Source organism: Lissotriton helveticus, chromosome 1_1 (genome assembly GCF_964261635.1).
Source record: "Lissotriton helveticus chromosome 1_1, aLisHel1.1, whole genome shotgun sequence".
NCBI lineage: Eukaryota > Metazoa > Chordata > Amphibia > Caudata > Salamandridae > Lissotriton > Lissotriton helveticus.
This window is the reverse complement of record NC_136057.1, coordinates 1607919955-1607944524: the sequence shown is the minus strand read 5'-3', so window position 1 is coordinate 1607944524 and position 24570 is coordinate 1607919955. Positions and strand designations below refer to the sequence as shown.

General features: G+C 47.8%; 1 protein-coding gene across 4 annotated transcripts in view; it reads left to right on the top strand.

Moving 5' to 3' along the window:
• The window catches only part of CALCOCO1 (calcium binding and coiled-coil domain 1), a 263977-nt gene that overhangs the window by 141872 nt on the left and 97535 nt on the right, over positions 1-24570 (top strand). For 3 of the 4 annotated variants that reach the window (XM_078688018.1, XM_078688043.1, XM_078688035.1), the window contains exons 8-9: positions 21941-22114; positions 22518-22772. In XM_078688018.1, the coding sequence (XP_078544144.1) occupies positions 21941-22114; positions 22518-22772 (429 nt within the window). The remainder of the gene's footprint in view (positions 1-21940; positions 22115-22517; positions 22773-24570) is intronic. The other variant, XM_078688026.1, reaches the window with a different exon arrangement.

Sequence of the window (24570 nt, the reverse complement as noted above, 5' to 3'; positions counted from 1 at the left end):
TCAATTAGGATTCACTTCTATAAAGAACTGAAGGTGAATGTGTTCAGAGCCAAAGATACTGTATGGTAAAATACCAGCTGCACAAAGGCTAGACAAGCACTGATGTCCGTAGTTAAAGGTGGTACTAGAGTTGACATTGGCAAAGCAAAGAAACTCTTATAAAAAAGCACAAAGTAGAACCAGGAAAGTTCAAGACGGAGAACTCTGGCTCAATTTAGCCGCACTGGCCGTCTTGCAAGACCTTTTGACATTTATTGGCCAATGGCACCAAATCTTTTGAAAGAGACAAAGAAGACTTTCATATCATGCACATACATGGGTACAGCATTTCAGCCAACTGGATTGAAATAAGTATAAAGAAGTGGGCTCTGCTGGTGCTGATGATTACTCAGTTGTAACTCAGGTTAGGGAAGAGGCTTATCCAGTCATCGTTACACTAAAAGAGACACTAACGGCTCTTGATAGTATTATAAAAAGGAAAGCACCAGGCTTAGAAAAGGTACCCAGTGATCTTTATTGCTCTGGACCCATTGTCTGCGGCTACATACCAAACCTGGAATTCAATTCTATAACTAGGGGGTGCTAAGATACCGGGAACCTGGAGGGGCACAGAAATTATCACAATTTATAAGAAGGGGGAAAAAAGATAACCCAGCCAATTATAGGCCCATCATTTTACCTGATAATGCGCAAAAAATATTTAGCAAGCAGATTTTGGAAAGGATCCAAATATGGATGAATGAAAACAAGATATTATCACAACTGCTGGAAGCTTTCAGGTCACACACAAGTGCCATTAATCAAGTGTTCTGCTTCATCTCAATATTGCGGAAAACGGTTGTACTGAATAAGGGGCATTTGTATGTAGCGTTAGTTGATTTGCGATGGGCCACACTAAAAGATACAGGGATGCCTGATAACCTATTGCATATAATGATACGCCTATATAGCAATAACTAAGCCTAAGTAAGATGGAGTAGGATGGGAGCATTGACTGAGCGTATACATGTATGAAGGGGCATCAGGTAGGGGGGCGTCTTAGCTCCAACACTATTTACACTTTATATTAATGGGCTCATTAACAAACACTATGACTGTAATGGCGATTCTGCGAAATTGGCAACTCAAAGAATTCCTGCCTTACTCTTTGCTTCCGACACGTTATTAATATAAAAAACGCCTATGGGTCTGCAGAACCTGACGATGCAATTCTCAACCTTGTGTAAATATAGTGGCTTAGAAACCAATGCCTCAAAAACTATATTTATTTATTTAGGAGCTTATAAAGCGCGCTCATACCGAAGGGCGTCCTGGCGCTACCTACTGACTCCTGAGAAGGGGACAGGGGACTACTCCATTAATAACCAGGTCTTAAGCCCCTTTCTAAAAGAAAGGAGCTCCGAGGCATTCCTAAGATGCACTGGCAGGCTGTTCCAGGCTTTTGCTGCACAGAAGGAGAAGCTGTTTCCTCCCCACCTGGCCTTTTTTATTCGTGGCACCGCAACTAATCTGCCTTCGGCTGAGCGAAGCGCTCTTCCCAGCACATACCACTTAAAAATCCTACTCAAAAACTCTGTGCCACTACCCATCAAGGCTTTGAAGACAATGCACAGGGCTTTAAATTGTGCGCGTCTCGTTACAGGCAGCCAATGGAGTTGCCTGAGACCCTCTTGTATTGAGGCGTATCTGGGGATCCCCGTCAGCAGTCTCGCTGCCGCGTTTTGCACCAGCTGCAGCCTGTACCCGTGTTTTTTTCAAATTCAGGTACAGGCTATTGCAGTAGTCCAAACGTGACAAAATAAGGGTATAGACTGCTGACCTGAATCCATCAGCTGCAAGAGTTATTTTATTTTCCTTAATATCCTAAGAATATGAAAACAGAACGAAACCACTCCACTAACCTGATCCCAGAGGTCAAGATTTTGGTCCACTATCACACCCAGATTTTTTGCTTTCCCAGTGGGGTCTGGTAGCTTTCCCAAGGCGTCAGGCCACATATTAGGAGTCCATATGTTAGGGTTGTTTCCAAACATGATGACCTCGGTTTTCCCAGCGTTTAATTTAAGGCGATTGGAGGCCATCCAGCCAGCAACGTTTTCAGACAAACGTGGCATCTTGCAGCCATATCCACTTGGGACCCTCGTTCTATGGATAATACAATCTGTGTATCATCTGCATAGGATGTAAGTTTCAGACCAAAGGATCTTATAAAGGCCGCCAGCAGGCTGACATAGATATTAAAGAGCGTTGGGGTCAGGGAGGACCCCTTCGGCACCCCGCAAGGGAGGGCAAAAGGCTTAGATTTATCTGATCCCAGGTCAACTGTTTGTATTCTGTTGGCCAAAAAGGAATTCAGGAGGCTCCAAGCCGAGCCATCCACCACGGCCCCCGACAAACGGTCCATCAACACCCCATGGTGGACCGTGTCTAAGGCTGCCGACAAGTCCAACAGAATCAAAAGAGCCACCCCTCCCTGGTCCACAGCCGCTCTAACCTCTTCAGCGACCTTGATAAGAGCCTGCTCTGTGCTATGCCCTACACGAAACCCAAACTGCGTGGGGTCCAGTGCCTTAGTCCTCTGAAAGAAAGCACTGACCTTTTGTCTCCATCGGTTATTGAGAGGGAAAATGATGTTAGATACTACCCCTTCAGAGCAGGTTAAGGATTGCGATTATTTGGTAGTAAGAATAGCTAGGCCATTATCATGGGCCCCAAAAATAGTGAAACGTCAGCTGACCATACAGAATGCTGGATCCAGGATTGTAAGGAAGGTGAATCAATTTTGTCCGATTAAACCTGCACTAGAAATTTACCATGCTAGAGGACTTGGTGAGACTCTGTATGGAGCGGAGCTATGGGGTGCAGAACAAACAGGTGGATTAGCGAAAAACGGAAAACAGATTTATGCGAGCTCCACTTATATTGTCTTACAGCACTCCACTTAGCCCACTGCGTTTTGATTTGGGATAAAAAAAACTCATGTGCAGCTACCCTGAAACCATTGAAGAGTATGGATAAGTAAATCCCCAATTGCCCTAGGGCAAGTGCGCTTAGAGGTAAGAGATTTGATTAACTCAGGCTCATTACCCCGGTTTAGAGACATAAAGTGCTGGATGCACAAGCTAGGGCTACATTCTGCTTGGGATAATCTCGAGCAGATCAATAAAGATATGATAGCCCAATAAAAGTTAAGGTATTGGAGGTACATTGAAGAAAGATGGCAGACTAAGCCTGACATCGGTTCTTTAACCAACATGATTCTGAATTTCATATGTAATATGGCTCTCAAACCATTTTAGATCGAATAGAACCACCACAAGTGAGATCTATAATTTTGAAATTCAGAAATGGCGTTTTTGATTTGAATTATTTCAGAAGTAGTTGGCTGGAGTGTTCTGTGTGCAAAGCAAATTCTTTTTTTTTTATATAACTTTATTTTGTATTTTCTGTACAATTAAGAAACAAAACGTAGGAGTGGGAATGAAAATCATCAACGCAAAAAATACAAGCAATAAGAGGCAGGAAGGTATGGCAATGGACACCGGATAATGCAGAAGGCAAAGCAAATTCTGAGTTGAACGAGCACTTTCTGTGTTTTTAGCCCTGCTTATGCTAAACTGATGAAGACCTGGATTATTCCAGTGCGCCATATTTTGTCAATGGAGCATCCAGGGAAGCAATTCAGATTCTAAGATCAGAAACCATAGAATGGGCTGTTTACTAACGTTTTACAATTATGATCGAGCTCAACTGAAACATGCATTTTAATGGGGTCTTCTATTGTTCAGCTTTTTAATTTTTTGGATTCTATGTAAATTATGATGGTTGAACTTGTGTTATTGTTATTGTTATTGTTAACTTGGTCTTTTATAGCGCCAACTCACCAACAGGTCTCAAGGCGCTTGGAAAACAAGCCAACAACAAAGATTCATAGGAAAGAAAGTGGTCTAGGGTCCAGGGACCGGAGATTTAATCTATTTAGCTGGGTCGAAGGCCTCCCTAAACAAGAAAGTTTTTAACAGCTTTCTAAAGCGCAGTAGATTTGCTTCTTTCCGAAGAGTTTCTGGTAAGTTGTTCCATATCTGCGGAGCCAGAACCGAGAAAGACCTCCCTCCTTTAGTTTTTAATTTATAGCAGGGGCGGACTAGAAGCTGAGAGTCTGCGGACCGCAAAGCCCGTCCGGGGGTATATACCTTCAGGCGCTCTTTGATGTATGCAGGGGCCAGCCCATAGATGGCCTTGTGGGCTGTACACAGGCTCTTAAACTCTACCCTCTGTTCAATGGGGAGCCAATGTAACTTGAGGAGTAGAGCAGTAGCATGTGATCTTCTGGGTAGCTTGAAGATCAGGCGTGCTGCATCATTTAGGACCACCTGTAGTCTGTTAGTCAGAATTTTGGGTAAGCCTAGATAAAGAGCGTTCCCGTAGTCCAACCTCGAAATGATAGTGGCAGAAACTACCATCCGAAGTGCGGAACACGAGAGAAAAGGGGCCAGCTTTCTCAGCTGTCGAATCAGGCCAGTATATATCCCCACTACTGAGGAGATCTGGCTGGCCATTGACAGCTCATTGTCGATTTTAATTCCAAGGCTTTTCACCTTATCACTGGGTATCGGTGACGGCCCTAGTTCTTTAGGCCAGTAGAGGTCACTCCAAGGTGATGCTAGAGTAGAGACCACCAGTACCTCCGTTTTATCCGGATTTATTTTCAGCTGATTGGCCGTCATCCAGCCAACTGTATGTCTGAGGATGTTCTGAGCACTGGTTTGTGCTGAGATTGTGTTATCGATACTTAGCAATAGCTGGGTGTCGTCAGCATAATTAAATACACGGCAACCCATGACAGCTAGGGAAGCAATCAACGGCTGGAGGTACAGGTTAAAAAGCAGTGGGTACAATGCGGATCCCTGAGGGACTCCGCACTCTATCACCCTTGCTTTCGAAACGGCATCCCCCAGTTGAATCCTCTGGGTCCTACCAGTCAAGAAAGATTGGAGCCATTGATGGACCTGACCCCTTATCCCAAAAGCAGCCAATCTATCCAATAGCAGGGAGTGGCCAACAGTATCAAACGCCGCTGATAGATCTAAAAGTATCAGGGCGCTTGGTTTTTTACTGTCAGCCATACCCCTCAGATCATCCAGCACAGCAAGCATCACCAACTCAGTGCTGTGGTGTGCCCGGAAACCCGCCTGACGCTCCTGGAGAAGATGGTGTGATTCCAGGAACGAGGAAAGGGATTTCAGCACATGTTGCTCTAGAATCTTGGACAGATATGGCAGCTGGGATATTGGCCTATAATTTTTTAAGATGGTCGGGTCAGCTCCAAGCTTTTTCAGCAAGGGTCTCACCCGTGCCTCCTTAAGACTTGATGGTAAATGGCCAGTCACCATTGAGCTGTTGAGAATGGAAATAATATGATTTTCCAGAATGGGGCGAGCAAGGCTAAAGACCTTGGGGGGACACGGGTCTGCTGGGGAGCCTGACTTAATGTTATTCATGATCTGCTCCAGGCTTAACGGATCTAATTCAGGAAATTTCACAAGATATCCTTCAGTAGGAGACTGAACTTCTTGTAGCGGACAAGGGTCTTTCATGGCCTTGGCCTTGATCTCCAAGAGGATAGTTTCCACCTTCTCAAAAAAGAAGTTTTGGAAACTATCGGCCGTTATTGTTATTTCCGATGTATCTGTTTTTTTGGTCAGTTCGGTAAGAATTTTAAATGTTTCCTTTTGAATATTTTCCGCCTGACTAATACGGGATTCATAGAAGTCTGCTTTTGTTGTCATAATCAGTTTCTTGTATATCTTCAGTGAGGTTCTGTATTGTTCCCTATCTGTTCCCTCTTTAGTTCTCCTCCAGGTCCTTTCTAGGCACCGGAGTTTCTTTTTATGGTCTCTTAGAAGCGGGGTGAACCACGGGGCACCTTTTATAATTCCTTTCACCCTTTGTACTTTCTCCGGGGCTATCTGGTCTATTGCCTGACTCAGGTTCTGCATTAGATCTTTATAGTCCTGCTCCAAATCCCCCTTTAAAACAAAGGTTTGGACGCGGTTTTAATGTTTTAATGGGGTTTATTCCCCGAAATAAATAAATAAAAAAATACCCTTCTCTGGGCTTGGGCAAAAACCCGTCTGGACCTCCAGTGACCAGACAGATAACATAATGCAACGTTCCAGTCCTGGATCCTTTCTTATTTACTGATCATCCCATGCCAGAGAGCCTAGTCGTGCAATCCTCAACCAGCAAGTTCAACCCTAACCTTTTCCCTACCGCTGATCTTGGCAGGGAGTCAAAACACATTAAAACCTTCGTGAAGCGCATGTTTTCGTCAATAAGCTTGGCACTACATTTTGTTCACGTCAGCTGCGTCTTAGGGCATTATACTCACGCCCTATAGGTCTCATTTGCCAAGTTTTACCCAGTGTCCCTAACAAGTTGTTGCAACCTGTTCTTACACATGCTATCCAGGATTCCCGCATTGTGGATACATTTACAGTCCACTGTGGATTGACCATCACAGATTGCCTAGACCGGGCAATTGGCACCAGTATAGCCATCAGGAGGCATGCCTGGATGAGGTCCATTGGCATCTCCAGCGAAGTTCACTCTATGTTAATTTGCATTGCCTACAATTGATCTTACCTTTTTGGTGAGAAGGCAGAATCAGCCCTGGAAGTGCTTTAAGAATAGTAGGGCCAAGACGTTCAGCTTGGGACTGTCTGCCCCCACGAAATAGAAGGAGGCTCCCCAAGGGATTCTAATAATAGGCAGGAACAAGGGGGTAAGAAATAAACTAAAAGAAGAAATACCCTGCCAGAATTTATTCAAAGGGGGTCCTAGGCGAGGATACTAACAAATAAACAAAGCAACCAACCCACCACAGTGAGCCAAAACAAAACCTCATTCCATGATATTTATATTTATTTGATTTATTGTTTACTCTTCATTTCTTATACATAAAAATAGACATATAGACCTATCACAATTTCATAAACTCAAGTTCCAATGATCAGAATATAGAAACACACATATTAATAGAAAATCAGCAATAAAACATATACAAGGGCTGACCCAGTCCCACCCACACCATGTCATTCACACTCATATCACTATCTATTCAAGGGAAAGTCATTCACTCGATCTTCCATACATCAAAAATTGGTACAAGGCACCACCTAGTGAATAAAGAGATGGTCAGATATTCATAAAAACAGGGGGATGTTGAGGCAGAGACAGATGTCAAACAATAGGACTGATGATGGAATAGCCAATCCACTCTGCCAAACGCGAATCACGCCGACGCGCGTTTCGGTGTCAGGGTCCACAGGGATCGCACCTTCGTCAGGGCGATGATGTACCATGGAGAGGGGGACAGGACAACCAGATTTGCTTATGGCTGCAGTTAGAAGTAGATAACCAGCGTAGACAGTGAGGTTACACCCTAGCTTCTCTCTTCTAGCGCGGCTGTCTTCAGATCATGTATGAAGGCCTTTTTTCCAATGCCCATGTAGGTAAAAACCTTGCACACAAGTAGAAGTAATCTAAATAGGTATCCTGGGGCAGTCTCTTGGATGGAGCTTTGGGAACAGCACACTCTTTTGTGACATTTGAAAGTCGCCTTAATTTATTTGGAATTAGATAGGATGGAGAACTGTGCATATGAGTCCCAATGACAGAAGCCTCCCGAGCCCAAAATAGGGGGATCGCCCGCAGGTCCACTGGTGCTGATCAAACGATATAGCAGTGGATAGTTCCAGGGACCAAGGCGGGGGGCGGCACGCAAGAACTTCGTCTCGAGGGTATATTCTGATCATTGGAACTTGAGTTTATGAAATTGTGAAAATCATATGTGTATAGGTCTATTTTTTAGGTCTCGCGACCTATCGATGCGCGCAAGCGCATCGAGCGGAGCGAGAATTCAAGTAGCCAAAATCCTCATGAAACCACCAGCTTTTTGCTGGCGTTTTCATGAAGTTCACGTGAACCACGTGATCAAACACGAACGCGCATCAGCCTCCCTCCCTCCTAATTGCATTTGCCGCACAGCACATCAAAGGGCTTCGCCCAGCGTGCGCTCTGCGGCTTCTCGGCTTCTCCTCCCCTAATTATTCTTGGATGGCCGGCCGGCACACAGCCTTCCTTGCATTTCTCCTCCCCCTCCCCAGCCGGCTTCCCCCAGGCCGTGTTCCCTCATCCCTCGCACCCCCTCCTCCTTCAGGCCCCCACCATTTGCTTCCATTTGCTTTTGCTTGTTTAAACCATTAGTGCGAGGCGCGCGCATGCACGCACCACTCTCGCATGCTTTTTTTTCGTCCACTCTCCCGCTTTCCTTTCCTTTAATTCCTCTTGTTCGATTTCTTTCAGCATTTGCTTCCTCCACCTCAATTTCCCTCCTCTTCACCATTCCCCTCTTTTATCCCACTTCTCTGATCCCCCTCCTCTCATTGCCTGCCCTCTTTATCCTAAGCATTTCCTTGACTCATTCGCTGTACCCGTCACCTAGCCTCTTCCTTTTTCCTCCTTTCTCTTTGTTTGCGTAACCATCCTTCTCATTCTTCCTTACATTATCCCTTTTCGTTTCCTTTTCTCTTTCCTGATCATTCACCTCCCCCTCCTTCATTCTTGTTGTCTCTTACTTTCTTTCTTTTTCCGATTAGTTCTTCTTTTCTCGTCCCGCCTTCCTTCCTTGGTCAATGTGCGTACTGTGTAAATAACCACAGTGAACAGATGGAGTGATATAAATACACCTATTTGGTGGGGGAGAGTATTTTTTAATGAGATATTGTACTTCCAGCTAGCTGCCCGGCAGCACTTTGTCACATGATTATTTTAAAACAATTGTCCATTCCGGAGGGAATTAAAATAACCACACGCGTATTGGATTCAGTCCAAGATGGCCCGGTAATTTTACTTTGTGACTTGCAAGGGGCGCAACCAACATAAACGCGCTCTCTAATCATGCACTCCATCAGCGGAGGCTCCGAAGCGCTGACAGAGGTGGCATGATCGTTTGAACGGCGGTGTAAGAGGAAGTTTCCAAGGATAATGTACTGTATGGGCAAATACTTACAAGTGTTGACCCTATCCTCATTTGTGCTTAACTTCCTTCTGCTATTTTTTAATAGCACTGCTTGACCCGTTTTTCCAGTCTAAGCGCAAAGCCGAAGATTGTGGCATAGTGTGAAATTCTCTCACGTTTTAGACATCTCAATGCACACTGGTGAATACTAGGAGGCATCACACTGCTTTTCAAGTCCACAGGCTATAGTGTATAAATTCGCCCAACAATGCACGGCAAACCATCAACACTGCTCCACCTTACTGAACTGTTTTTTGGGTGTTTTTTTTTTTTTTTTTGCTGCCAGCAATGCCGAGCCCACCTTATTGATAATGAATGTTATCATTAGCATAGAAGCGGGAAGCTTTAAGGGTAAATATTTGCTGCTGTCAACATTGACTCACTTCTTTAAAACAAGCATTGGCATAGCCAATAGGTCTCGCTTGTGGGACCTTATAAGTATTTAGTTTTGCAGCACAATATCCTTGGTGCAACAAGGATATTGTGCTGCAAAACTAATACTTAAAAGGTCCCACAAGCGAGACCTATTGGCTATGCCAATGCTTGTATATATAAGAAATGAAGAGTAAACAATAAACCAAATACATATAAATATCATGGAATGAGGTTTTGTTTTGGCTAACTGTGGTGGGTTGGTTGCTTTGTTTATTTGTTAGGATCCTCGCCTAGGACCCCCCTTGAATAAATTCTGGCAGGGCCTGTCTGCCCCCACGTCAGCCCCACCAACTGTTTCGCCTCCTTTGTGGCTATGGTTGGAGCTCCCAGTATTACCTTCAAATCCAGACTGCCCTTCGTGTCCAAGGTTGGGGTGCCCACAGACTATGTAGGCAAACCTCTGTATCATGTCCTTCGAGGCACAGAGCCACCTTGCAGAAGCAGGATCCAGCATTTTCTGCCAGGATGGCAAACAATAACCGGACAAATGGGTCCTACTAATTGCTCAGGTGAGCTATGCCCTACCATTAATTGTCACCCCTTACAACTTTCACCATGCTCAGAATGGCTGACACAGGACCACTTGTCCCTCTTCCAGCAGAAAATGCTGTCTTTTCTGGTCAAAGGGTCGTTACTCCTGCACTTCATGGTGCTGAAAAAGGATGGAGCACTGTGTCCAGTTTTAGACTTCTGACCTCTCAGTGCCTTCTTGCAGAAGGACACATTTTCCCTGCTTTTCCCAGTAGTGAGGCAAAATCATTGAAAAAAGGTCACAAGCTCTAATTAGTAGGCTTTGGCAACCGAGAGCAAGCAAGCAAGCACCTGGCGAATCAAAGCTTCTAACAAGATTGCAGTGGTGCACTCGATCCTTGATAAACCGGGCCTGCAACATTAGGTCCTTTTAGTACTGACTATGAATGGATGATGTAAATATAAACAAGAGAAGGAGTGAAGAGGTTCAGTAAGTATTGGACTCGCCCTCCTCTGGGAATCATGAAAACAAAAGAAAGTCCACCCTTGTAAACAGAATAATAGTATCCTTCCTAGATAGGTTCAATGGTGTCAAGAACTGTATGTTTCCCTAACAATGTATAAGAAAGCACAATGTTTTGTTAAAATAACCCTCACCCACCAAAAGGTTCCTTGGTGGCATGCTTCATCAATGGGTTCTTCCTGCCCCACTGCAGGACGGGGCGTGCTGCGACCGACGGCGACATGGGAGCACTTATTAGTGAGATGATGCTATGGGTAATGTAAGAGTGGAAGGGTCAGAGTTAATATAGTGAGATAAAAAAAATACCTGGCTGTGTGGAAACTAAAATGTAATGCTCCCTTTAGCTGGTATTAGTAACCAGCATTGGCATAGCCAAAAGGTCTCGCCTTTGGGACCTTTTAAGTGTTTAGCCATGCACCAATGAATACACAGGAGGAAGGACACTGAAAAAAACATGCAAATATGCAACAAAAAAAAGAAAAAAGAAATGAAAAAACATATATAGATATCTCTACTCTCGAAGACCAACAGACTTACAGTCAGCCTTGGACTTGGGGACCCTAGTTGAATGTGCGGAGTGCTCTTCACATGTGAAGATGCCTGGAATGTGGAGACATGCTGATGTTCGGATTGATAGGACGGTATGGTTTGTGCAGGGATCGTTGAGCTGGCGAAGTTGCCTGTTTTTTGGTGTATTGAAAGGAGCTGAGTTAAGTGGGGGCATGATGCTCTGGGTAAGGGGATGTGGCATGACGTCCGGGGCGACCGACAGTTGGATGGGGGAGCAGTGGTCGGGGTTTGGCATGTTTTCTCTGTGCTAGCTGGGTCCGTGTAAAAATAGCGGAAAATTGCGGGTGATCTAGCAATGGAGTCTTATTGATTTTTGCATTGCTGGGGGCCTTTTTTCGTGTGTTAGTTGGATGTGGCTGACGGCTTGAGAACTGTGGCGCCGTGTTGAATTTGTGGCATGCTGCCTACGTGCCAAGCCATTGCAAAAAAAAAACCATGAAGGTGAGTCCGCGTAACTGAAAGCCACCACGCTCATTGAAACATGATACAGACCACATGGCTCACTATCTGCCGCTTCATCTATGAGGCAGTAGCTGAGGAGGAATTATTGAGGGGAGGTCCCTGAAAAGGGAGCTGCGCCAACCCCTTCTTTCTCCCCCCACATTCTTCTCTGACGCTGATTAGGCCTGGTCCGTATTCCTAAAACAGGCCCCTGCCAATTAGCCTCTAAGCCCTGAGAGGTGGCTGTTAGCTTCCCCATTCACACATGTGATGTGTGCTGGGCCTGTTGTCCATCTTCTTTGACATGACTCAGAAGGAGAGGCAAAGCTGTGCGGGAGTCAGATGTGTCCGGTCCAATTAGACAGGCTGATGCAATGGGGATTAGCGCTCTTGTGATCTGCGCCGATGGCTTAGCTGGCAGAGTGGCAAAAGAACTGAACTGGGCAGCGGAGTGGAAAAACTGAAAAATATATACATGAAACAAACAGCAGCGGATGCCTGACAAAGCAAGGGTTGAATGTATTAAGCAGCCCGTGCAGAAGCCTGGGGCTAAAGTGTGCTATCGAAATCGCGCCATAATGCCAAATAAAATCTTTCTCTGTGAATTGCCGTGAAAAAAACGGACCTGGCGTGACGGCAATAGAATGTATGGTCCCTGTGAATTTGTGTTCTCGATTCTCCATTGGTGTGTATATTTTGGGAATTGATTTGGTTACAATTTGAGCAGTTTATCTAAGAGCTGTGTATCTGCTCCCTGGGAATGAATGTTAAAACTCAACCTGGCAATTACTGAACTGCAATGCATTCAGCAAAAAAACACGCTTTTAAATTCCCCCTGCTGAGCTGTGACTTTGTGGTGCATTATGTTGGTTTGAATCTAATTCACATCAAACCGCGTTGCACAGCAGAATCCATTGTGGCTGAAGGGTAGGGAGCTGGGTTGAATTTGTGGCATGCTGCCTCTGTGCCAAGCCATTGCAAAACAAACATGAACGCGCGCCAGCGAAACTGACAACCACCACGCTAATTGAAACATGATACAGACCACATGGCACGCTGCGCGCCGCTGCTTACTCCCGCAAGGTGGATGCCGCCACACACACGAGTGTCAGAAAAGTGCAGACCGATTCCAAAAGGTCATCTCCTAGGGCAGCGCATGTGCGCTGCGCTAGGCTCGACCGAAAAATGGGTAGTGGAGGATGTATGCTGTAATGGGCTACTACCTCCTTAGTGTACATGTTTCTAATTAATCCCCCTGGCTTCTCATCAGGACCAAAAAAGTGATCCCTGCACCACTCTAAATAGGAAACAACAATGTGGTCTGCCTACTCAATGTTGTAGATAATGGTGCATATTAAAAAAAACATGCACTCATACTGTACCCAATTGGTATAATCATTTAAATAAATGTTGAAGGGTAGAAATAAACATAGTTAATTGCAGCAATATTATAATTGCAGGACCACATCACAAAACTTGTGGAAGGTCTACTTAGTGATATATTTTTCAATGGATGGATGATGTGCAGAGGTGAGAAGAGATGGTCCCTGTAGCCAAGATGGAGCAATAGTTGCAGCAGTATTTAGGTACCTGTGCATTCAAGGCAGTGGATGAGAAGGCCAATATCAAGTCTGTTGAATAACTCTCTGGAGATAGCGGTATGATTATATATTCTTTATTAGAACATTGGAATGTTGGGAGCTCCATTGCAGACAATGGAGTGCTCCCTGCTTCTACGGGCCGGTAAAGGCCCGGAGAGCAACATTCCAATGTTCTACAAAGGCTTCTCGAAGTTCGAGGGGATTTATATCCCCTCGAGCTTCGAGAACCCTTTTTTAACATGGTCAGCGACTAGCTGCCGCCTCCCCCCCAATCCGGCACCCAACACCCAGGAACGTGGAAACGAGACGTCTTTACTTTTTGGAAGGCGGGCGCTAGTCGCCCGGCCGTATTTATTAAAGTATGAAATTAAAAAAGGTTTAATTGCATAATCAACAATGAATACAAAAATCAGCAGGACATTTAGTTACAATTCTTGGCAACAAGTTTGAGAGCCTGACCTTAACAAAACTCTAATACATGTTGTTTCCTAACTTAGACTAAACATCCTAAACTTGATTTTTGTACATTTCTGGCCATATGGCAGGGTCACTACCGGTGTCAGGTCCTACAAGCTGCGCCTCCCCCCTAGAAGTGCGCATGCGCAGTGTTACCCCGGGAATTGCCCGGTCTACGCCCTAAACTCCATTTACCCACTAAAGGAGGGCCCTTACTCTGCACCGGTGGCGTCATGAGTCCACGCGCGCGGGGTGGCTACCAGCCTAAGGAAAGCGTGAACTACTCCTACCCGCGCTCCTTTGCCTATTACCTTGCCCCTGGAGTTCTGGGAGTGGCCCGCAGGCCCCTCCCCCTGGGCGGGAACCTCCATAGGATGATGCCCGCCCCCTCAGACCTCAAATATGTGCTCACCGATAATGACCTTACCGCATGCCCCATACCTAATAAATACGACGACCTATGGGAAAAAATTCTAAAGGACAGCTACACTGGCTAATAAATAACAGTATCAACGTATAGCTAAAAAAGGGAAAAAGGCCTAAAGACACATGGCATCAAATACAATTCACTTCACACATATTTCGCTAAATAACAGTATCAACGTATAGCTACAAAGGGAAAAAAGGCCTAAAGACACATGGCATCAAATACAGTTTACTTCACACATGTTTCGCTAAGAAGGGGAAAAAATTCCTACGCAAACGCATCACAAAATACCCCAACAGATCCATCTCTACTGTGGACCGTACCTTCGAAACTTACCATTCAACCTGACATAAAACTGTTACAAGACTTTTGTTCCAAGGGATGGTGGGTGGCCAAACAAAGAAGCCCCGCACGCGGGGCACAACGTTCAGCGAGGGAGCGTCCAGGGACAAGGGGGTCTCCTGGGCGCTCCCCACCTCTTATTCCTGAGGGGCCGGTCGGCCCCTCCCAACGCCCGCCCCCCCTGACCCGGACCCACTAAATTGGATCCGGGTCAGGAAGGCCGCCAGCCAATCGGCGGTGGGCCGCACCCCCAGGGCACGCCCCCACCGCCGAATGACCACCCGGGAGAAAGGGGGGGCGACGGTCGCCGCGCCGCCATGCGTGCGGGGGGGCCGAGGGCCCCCCCTTTTCACATGGTCAGCGACTAGCTGCCGCCTCCCCCCCAATCCGGCACCCAACACCCAGGAACGTGGAAACGAGACGTCTTTACTTTTTGGAAGGCGAGCGCTAGTCGCCCGGCCGTATTTATTAAAGTATGAAATTAAAAAAGGTTTAATTGCATAATCAACAATGAATACAAAAATCAGCAGGACATTTAGTTACAATTCTTGGCAACAAGTTTGAGAGCCTGACCTTAACAAAACTCTAATACATGTTGTTTCCTAACTTAGACTAAACATCCTAAACTTGATTTTTGTACATTTCTGGCCATATGGCAGGGTCACTACCGGTGTCAGGTCCTACAAGCTGCGCCTCCCCCCTAGAAGTGCGCATGCGCAGTGTTACCCCGGGAATTGCCCGGTCTACGCCCTAAACTCCATTTACCCACTAAAGGAGGGCCCTTACTCTGCGCCGGTGGCGTCATGAGTCCACGCGCGCGGGGTGGCTACCAGCCTAAGGAAAGCGTGAACTACTCCTACCCGCGCTCCTTTGCCTATTACCTTGCCCCTGGATTTCTGGGAGTGGCCCGCAGGCCCCTCCCCCTGGGCGGGAACCTCCATAGGATGATGCCCGCCCCCTCAGACCTCAAATATGTGCTCACCGATAATGACCTTACCGCCACAGGCCAGCATTGTTAACCGACGATCTGGCCTCCCCCCTCTAGCCCCTGCCCAAAGGACACCCTCCTCCTTTCATAACCCTCCAGCCAGGCCCAGATATTGTCAGACCATAGGACGTTACCCTCCTCTGTTAAATGAACTCCGTCCTTCAAGTAATACTTGTCGCCCCAGATGCACCCATGAGGTATTGACTGTAACAAGGGGGCTCGAAACAACCTATCCAACCGTGTGTTGATCCTCTTTACCGAGTGATTCAACGCCCTGACCGAATGTCCCCCCCTCCACTGTAACCGGGGTATGAGTTGTGACCATACTAGTGTGCAACCGGGGCAGGTCCTGGCTAACCAACCCGCCGTTGAGATAATCTCCTCAATCAGAATGCGCCTACCCAGTGTTGCCAAATCATTCTCCCCAAGGTGAAGTATCACCACTGACGGTGGAGATTGCTGGCGTGCTAAAAGCCCTTGGAAGAATGCCCTAAACTCGTGAAGACACAACCCCCCTCTGCCAAAGAACGTGATGTCCAACCCTAATTGCCCCGCCCTTTTTCTCTTGTCACCTGACAGAAAGACACATTCCGCTCGCTTCACATATGAATGACCAACAATCCAGACATTGTTCTTCCTTATTTCCAGGTCGCCGCTCCGTGCTGATGTATGAATGAATCCAGATTCCTCCCCTGCGTAACAGGTCTGAGAAACTGTAAGAGAGCGGAAAGAGACCAAGCGTGAGTGACATGTAATCATAGCATGTCAATCCGAACATAACGTTTATAGCATTCTGAAGACCATCTCCCAATTGTCTTCACTCTTTCCACCGGGAGGCCCCCCGCCACCGCCTCAGTTGCTGCCCCAATCCTGAAGGAATGAGAGCCAAAATCCTTGGGGTCAAGACCTGCTTTCCTAACCCCCATCTCCAATACTTTCCTGAATTGATACCTGGTCAAGGGGCTCCCGTCGGCGTGACAGAGCAATGCCCTGCCCGCTGAACCTACCAACAGTCCGTGGAATAATTCTACGTGCTTCACCGGGCAGCACGGGTTGGCGGGGGCCCGTTGCAGAACTATGGTGTGACCCCTAGCTTCTTGGTCGGTTTTTGATTTTTGGATAATCACCCACATGGTGTCCCCCATTATCGTCACACCAGCCTTTTGCAAGCCGCCCAGTAGGTCTGACTTGGAACCTGCCACAAGTTCGCTAATTCTCAGCGCCCCATAGAATGCCAAGGAGAATGCCGCCTTAAAAAGAAGCACCTCCCACTCCGAGCTACAAACAGTCTCCAGCGTGCCCAGTAAGGCTGTTAGCCGGGCCAATCCAATGGGCTTTCTCTTATCCTTCTGGTGTCCCTGAATACGGCGCCATCCCCTTAAAGCCTTACGTATCATAATGGTATTAGTGGGATCCCGGAAGCCCCTAGCTTGAGCGAAGAATGACACCGCTGCCCTATGTCTGGTCGCAGCTGCCACCGAGCGCCCCTCCTTGTGCATCCATTCTAAATAGGCTGCAAAGCCATCCTCCTCCGCCCAACGCGCTTCCCACTGTGGCCCCAAGAAAGAACAATAAGACAGAAACGCCCCTTCGTAAGCCGTCTTGGTCCTGGGGGCTAGGCTAGCGACCACGAGGTCCTGTAATCTGGGGCACCAATCTGCCAAAGTACTGCTGGGAAGTGTGCTGGCGAGGGGTCTGCTGTGGGAAGATGCTCCCTGAAAACCTGCATTTTGAAGCGAGAAAGGGAGTCAGCAGCATTGTTTAGAACACCAGGGACATGTTTGGCTCTAAAATTAGCATTCAGTTTAAGGCACCGCAGAACAATTTCTTTGATCAGACGAAGTATGAAGGGACACCGCGCCCCCTGCTGGTTGATACATTCTACCACCGTCATGTTATCTGACCAAAACACCACTGATTGGTTACATAGGTGTTCGGGCCAGACCATCAGTGCCACCCATATTGGGAAGAGTTCAAGGAAGCCAATGTTGCTGGTCAGACCCCATGTCTTCCATTCTTCTGGCCACTGTTGAGCGACCCACCTGTTCCCTAGGATGGCGCCAAAGCCCACACTACCGGCCGCATCAGTCCATAGGCCCAACTCTGCTGATGTTGTGAGCGGGCCGGGCCAGACCACCCTACCGTTAAAATCCTCCAGGAATGCCATCCAAATAAGCATATCCTGGCGAATTTCAGACGATAGGCGAGTGCGGTGGTGCTTTTCCTTCAACCCCCTCATCGCGTGAGCGATGGAGCGAGAGAAAGGGCGAGCCATGGGGATGACTCTCAGTGCGAAATTCAATTGCCCTACCACCTCCTGTAATTGCTGCAAAGTGACCTTCTCCTTCCGGAGGCATAACTGTAGCGTTGTCTTGAATTTGCACACCTTGTCCTTAGGTAATCTAAAACATCCCTCCATTGAGTCAATCTCGATGCCAAGGAATTCTAAGCAGGTGGTCGGGCCAACAGTCTTCCCGGGCGCAAGAGGGACTCCAAAAGTCCGCATGAGCACGCAAAATTCCTGCAATGCCAGTGCACACTCCTGAGATCCCGCTGTACCCAGGAAGAGGAAATCATCTAAATAATGCATGACCCGCTGATGGCCCGTCACTTGTCTCATGGCCCATTCAAGAAAGGAGCTAAACATCTCAAAGTAAGCGCAAGATATAGAACAACCCATAGGCATGCATTTGTCCATGTAGAACATATCCCCAAAGGTGAAACCTAAAAGATGTTGATCCGCTGGGTGGACTGGGAGGAGGCGAAAGGCTGATTCTATGTCTGATTTCGCCATCAGCGCCCCGGGTCCCGTGGCCTGTAATAAGTTAACAGCCTGATCAAAAGAGGCGTACTTAACACTACAGATACCCTCGTCAATGGCATCATTCAGTGACGCCCCCCTAGGTGCTGACAGGTTATGAATCAATCTGAATTGCCCCTTCTCTTTTTTGGGGACAACTCCCAGTGGGGAACACACAAAATTGGGTACAGGCACTTCAGTAAAAGGGCCAGCTATCCTGCCTAATGATAGCTCCTTGTCAATTTTGGCGGCCACAACAGCCGGATTGTGCTTAACTGACAATTGATTTCTACAGTGCGCACTGCCTGTGTATCCCCCGGCCGGGATCCTAAAACCCTTAGAAAAACCTTCTTGGAGTAGGGTGGCCGATGTGTGGTCTGGGTATCTGTTCAACCATGGAATCATTGCCACCACATCCACTGGAGTGGGGGGGCCTAACCTGTTTGACTTATAATGGCTTTCCCCTACCCCTCTGACCTGTGTTACCTTGCTTGGACCTACAGGTAGTTTCTGGATGAGAGGGGTGCCCACAGGAGGAACATGCATGTCTAAACTTACACGCGGCCCTTGTGCAGGTGCGCCTATTAAAATCCCAGCACACCCCTTTTTTCTCTGGCCCACCTGCCCTAAACTTCCCAGGTACCTCACTCGTTTGGGGGGGCCGAAAGGGCTGATGCGGTCTAGTGAACACCTTGACCGCACCGAACTGAGGGGGAGGTGCAGTATCAGAGAACTGTTTGTGCCATGCCATGGAATCTACCGTGTCCCATGACAATGATCTATTGAATTCCAAAGCCTTCCTGAAATTGACATCATAACCCTTCCATGCTTCCCCAGAATACTGTTGACTCCACCCCACAATCCTGCTCGAGTAGCATGCCAATGCTGCCTGTAAATCTGGAGGACGCTCAGCTTTAATTGCAGTGAATACAGCCCATGCTTGCATCCAGTTGTTGAGAGTTTCCTCAACCCTAAATCTAGTACATTGCGCCCTCCATTCGCTTGGGAGCATCCACTCTTTTAGTGCTTTTGCCTGCTCCATTTCCCTATTGTCTAACAACAAAGAATAAATGTACACGTATTTATCCGCCCAAATCATCTCTTTCACAGCTAATGACACATGCTGAGCCAGATTTTCGTTCCTGGAAGGTAAAACACCGTCCCCCAAGAGCGGCAATGCCACTTCCTTACCAAGTGCGGGCACCGGGGGCGGCTGCCCTTTAACTCCGTCCGGCTGGGGAACACTTGGACCTGCAAGGGGAGAAGATATTGGCAATGCAACACTGTCGGCGACCGGTGCCGATCTGATTTTCTCCACAAACCTCGCCGCCTCTGCCGCATGGTCTGCAGAATTCGGGAAGGCTCCCCCTTTTTGGAGCCATGGCATCATGGCCGTTAACTGAGATAACAATTCGGGTGGCATTGAATCTACATTACCCCCCGGGACAACAGGTACCACTGGGGTTATGCCCAGTGGTCCTGGTACAGCTGGCAGGGCGGGCGCCGGGTGTGGCCAGCCTGTACCCGGGATTGTGGGCACCGGTGCGGGAGCAGACCCAGCGTCTACTGGTTGACCTGCCGGCACCGGCACCACGGGGGCAATGGGTGTAGGCACATGCGGGGGTGGGACCACCGCCGGCGGCGCGGCAGGTAACGGATCTACTGGGCCCGGGGTGGGGGCCGCATCCCTGGGTCTTTTGGACCTAGATTTCCCTTGCGGGGTGACAAATTCCCCCCTTGGCACTGGTGCCACCCTCTTGCGGATCGGCCTCCCGGATGGGCCCGGGGCATCACCATCTCTCTCATTAAACCGTGCTTCCAGCTCCTTAACTTTCCCTAGCTGTTGCTTAATGTCACTCATCTCCCGCATCATAGCCCGCATCATAGCCTCCATGTTGGACCCCCTTTTTCCACCCCTTGGACCTGGCATGATGCTTACCCCAAAAACACCCGCTGCCTACTCTCTTAATTTCCCAACAGGCCAACTGTGTGTACCTTTCAGATGGAGGGTCACCAGGGGGCTTTCAGCACCGTGCAACGGCGACCGCAACACTAGCGGCTTGTCCGCTTATGTAGGGGGGTGAGTAAACCTAACGTAGACCCACCCGGCGGCCACCAGGAGCGACGAATGCCAGCCCCCCGTACCCCTCTTACCGACCCCTCTTGTGTCCTCGTCGGCGATGAAGGTCTGCGGTCACAGCCCCCACCACGTTGCGTGCCCTGTCCGCGAGTAAAACGTGCCAATAACGTTGTTAAGGGTGCCTGAAATTGAAAAAAGGGTTAATACCGTGAAATAATAGCAGGAATAGGTTTTAGGAAACTTCCACTACCGTGAAATAATAGCAGGAATAGGTTTTAGGAAACTTCCACTACCGTGAAATAATAGCAGGAATAGGTTTTAGGAAACTTCCACTTATTCCTCTCTATTGTGGGCTTTTGAGCCAATACCTGAACAACAAGTCACTTAATACTTAATAGCACGCAGTAAAAAAAAACACTTTAAGCAATGTCACCTCGACTGTATACTTAAACAACAAGTCACTTAATGGTTATTACCATGCAGTAGTGCAACAACACTTTAAGAAATGCCACCTCGTTTTGTATACAATTGTACCCTCTGTGCAACTTTCATTACCTGCTATGCAGTATTTGAAAAACAGTTACCTCAATTCAACAGGGGTCTCCCATCCAGGTGCTGCCCTGGTCGACCCTGCTTCGCTTCACTCAGTTACACGAGTAGCCTACCGCTCTCGTTTTATTTCAAAATCACTCCCCACCGGCCTTGTTTGCCGCTTGCTCGAATGCGCGCCAATTTGTCGGCCCCAAATATAAACGGGCAGTTTCTCTTTGTAACACTCGGGGGCAGGATTAAATAAATCGCGTAGCGATTTCAATGCGCGTCCCCGTCTACCGGGCCCTTTCCCCAGTCCTTCGCGTACTCCTCGGCGGGGACCCGCCCGCTCCACCGCCCACACACGAAATCTGACGGAGGCTCAAGCGTTACCCTGGCGCGCCCACCGAAGATCCCCCGCCCCCGCACGATACCTCACGGTGCCTCGACTGGCACGCACCACGCTTCCTCAGCCGTAGTACCCGTACACCCGGTCCTCACAGCCTAATCCGCCAACGGCGAGGCAACGCGACGCGGTTTCTCCCGCTGCTGATCCCCAGCCCGCTCTCACGACGCGGCTGCAAGTCGCTTCTCCGCCTTAAACGTGCCTGAAAAAAGAAGCGGAAAAGATTAATAAAACAAAGAAGCCCCGCACGCGGGGCACAACGTTCAGCGAGGGAGCGTCCAGGGACAAGGGGGTCTCCTGGGCGCTCCCCACCTCTTATTCCCGAGGGGCCGGTCGGCCCCTCCCAACGCCCGCCCCCCCTGACCCGGACCCACTAAATTGGATCCGGGTCAGGAAGGCCGCCAGCCAATCGGCGGTGGGCCGCACCCCCAGGGCACGCCCCCACCGCCGAATGACCACCCGGGAGAAAGGGGGGGCGACGGTCGCCGCGCCGCCATGCGTGCGGGGGGGCCGAGGGCCCCCCCTTTTCATTTGTTAGAACATTCTGCCCTCTAGTGGCAGAATGTTCTAATAGCCTTATAGCCCTTCGTAGCAGGGCTATACCGGCTATTAAAGTCCTGCTGTTTCGTTAAAGTCCCTCGCCTTCGGCTCGGGCCTTTAACGATTCAGCGGGCCTTTAATAGCCGCTATAGCCCGCTACGAGTGAGCTCCAGGTCCTTCCTGTATTTTGTTGCTTTCATTGAGGTTTTATTTCCTGATGCGTGAATCTTTCATTTTGTGTCTTTAGACAGCCTTGCGGACGGCGGAGCTGGGACGAAGTGAGCAGGACCTACAATTGCAGGCTCTGAACTCTCGCATGGAAGAGAAGAATGCTAAAACACAGCAGCTCCATGCTGAGGTCGGCCAGCTGCAGCAGAAGTTGGTGCTGACTCAGCAAAAAAAGGTTCTGACTTGGCATGGGGTAGGAGGTGTAAACCTAAATTTGGTTGGGCAAATAGGAAGTAAAGAAAGGTTTTAGCTCCATTCTGTATCTGTATTCTTTAATGTAAAGATCTAAAATTGATATTTTAAATAGCCTATTTTGAAGGACTTCCTGGTTGTGCTTAATGACAGTCCAACAATGCAGTATATAATGAGAATGATTTTTAAAGTAGGCCCTCGCTCTTTGTAAGACTCTTTTAGCATGGCATTTCCAGATTTGTAAGAATTTTTTAGCATAACATTTCTAGATAACCTCTCTTCCAAAAGCAATATATTGCATTTAATTTCGTTTTCTTTACATTTTGTGAATGGAAGCTAATGTGTGCTCTTTACCACTGATACAGTGTCTGGTTTGACACTTACCTTTGCTTTGTGTCCAACAGCTTACGGTGGACTCACTGTGTGAGCAGCTCCGTTCTACCCATGACCTACTGTCCGCCAACCAGCAGAAGGTGGTGCTGCTAGGGGAGGAGTTGGCCACTGCCTCGTCCATTAGAGACCGCACCATCGCAGACCTCCACAGGAGCCGATTGGAGGCCGCGGAAACTCACACCAAGCTCGCTGACATGACCCTGAAGTGGAACGAGGGGAGAGGCCAGTGGTGGAAGGACCGAGCAGACCTAGCGCTAAGTCTGGAGGTAAGCATGACTGTGGCGCATTTGGAAGCAAATGAACACTACTTCCCTGGTATACAATATTCCAGTTTCAGCATAAGATGGATCAGCTTTGCTGAACCAAGAAACTACTCTGCATCAGTGCCGGACTGTCCGTAGCGGGCATTGTGCAGTGGAGGGCGGTTTTGTCACTCGGGCCGGTTTTGCAGCAGTGCTGCAATATTGGCCCCCTGTAACAAAAGCGGGAGCGGTGCTTCGTACTAGTGCCCCCCTCCCCCAACTGCTCCCAGGGCCGGTGGGCTGCAATCTGCCAGGGCTGGTTGCTGTTCCCAGCCCGGCCATGCTCCGCACTCCCTTCAGCACAAAAACATGTTCAACATGTCGTGCTGCCAAAAGTAATTGACTTTAATGCAATGCGCTGTGAATGCAGGAATGAGATCAGTAACAGGCAATTTCTCCTCACTGGTTCTGGCATTTAAAGTGCAGAACTACAACGTGAAAATATGCCATTCTGGCTGCAGCCATTTTAACTTTGTTTCCAGCCTGTAACCTGTGAGTGAGCGCCAGGTCCTTCCTGTATTTTGTTGCCTTCATTGAGGTTTTATTGATAAAAAAAAGCTGTGTGTTTAGGTCACAGACATTGATTAACCTTTAATTAGAGTGCTCTCATTACTAAGTTGAATATTGAAACATGAAGAGCATCAGAAAAGCATGCTTAAAGCATGTGATTGTTCTATGATTTATATATCTTGTAGATAATATTTTGTGTTTATATCACAGGTGGCTTCCTCAACACAGATTTTTTATTTACAGCTTGGAAGATTAGCATGCGACTTTTAGCGTTTACAAGTCAGTTTTATTGAAAATACTGAACCTAATGAACTAGTTGATCTCTCAAAACACAGCCAAGCACAAAGCATTGTCTTTTACTATAAAACATAAAAAGGGAAGATATTTAACCTGTTGCTGATTTGTTGGCCAATTTAACAGAAAACCTGTGCTGCAATACTGGCTTCTATGTTTGTTAATTGGTAATTACACATCTGATTTGTTTGTCCCCCTGGCAATTCCACATTTTCCCCCAGTATTCCTCCTGGATATGTTGTGTTTTTAGAGTAGGCAAAAGTTCCGGAAGTAACACCAGGTGGCCATATTATAGACATGGCACTCTGTCGGCTAACCTTTTACTGGGTGGGCCAGGTGCAAACAGGAACTGTGCATCCTTTTACAGATAAAGAGCTCTGCAAAGTTGCGGCTGCCCTAGGGGCAGCACATTAGTGAAAGGATGAGGGTCTCTTTGAAATACCCGCTCAATCTTTCATAGTGGAGGCTGCATCCAACCTGCACTGCAGAGGGAGGACAGAGATCCCCTGCAGGCGGATGCAATGAGCGACTGCCCCTGCCTGGAAGGTCACATCTGTGGTGGATGGGTATGTGGGATTTCCTTTCCCCCTACCAGCAAGCTGCTATCAAGGAGTGCACTGACTGATTACCACGTGGTGGTGACTGTCTCTGCATCTGCATCTGCATCCATAATACGTTATGGGTGGAGAGCTCAAGTGTTTCTCTCATTTGCATGTTCCTATGCCCCCATGCAAATTATGAAACACCCCTTTAGAATAATGATAACTTTAGGTGTACTCTGGAACTATCTGTACTATAGAAGGGGCAGCGCAATGGTCTGTGGCCCCTTCTGAAAAACTAAAGTGCCCTGGGATCGTAGAATGCAGGCAAAATGTTGTAAATAGTTAATTAGGAAAAAATATCAAAGAAGTGAAGGCAGTAGAGTGCAAAAGTAGGCCATTGGTCATTTTACATTTCA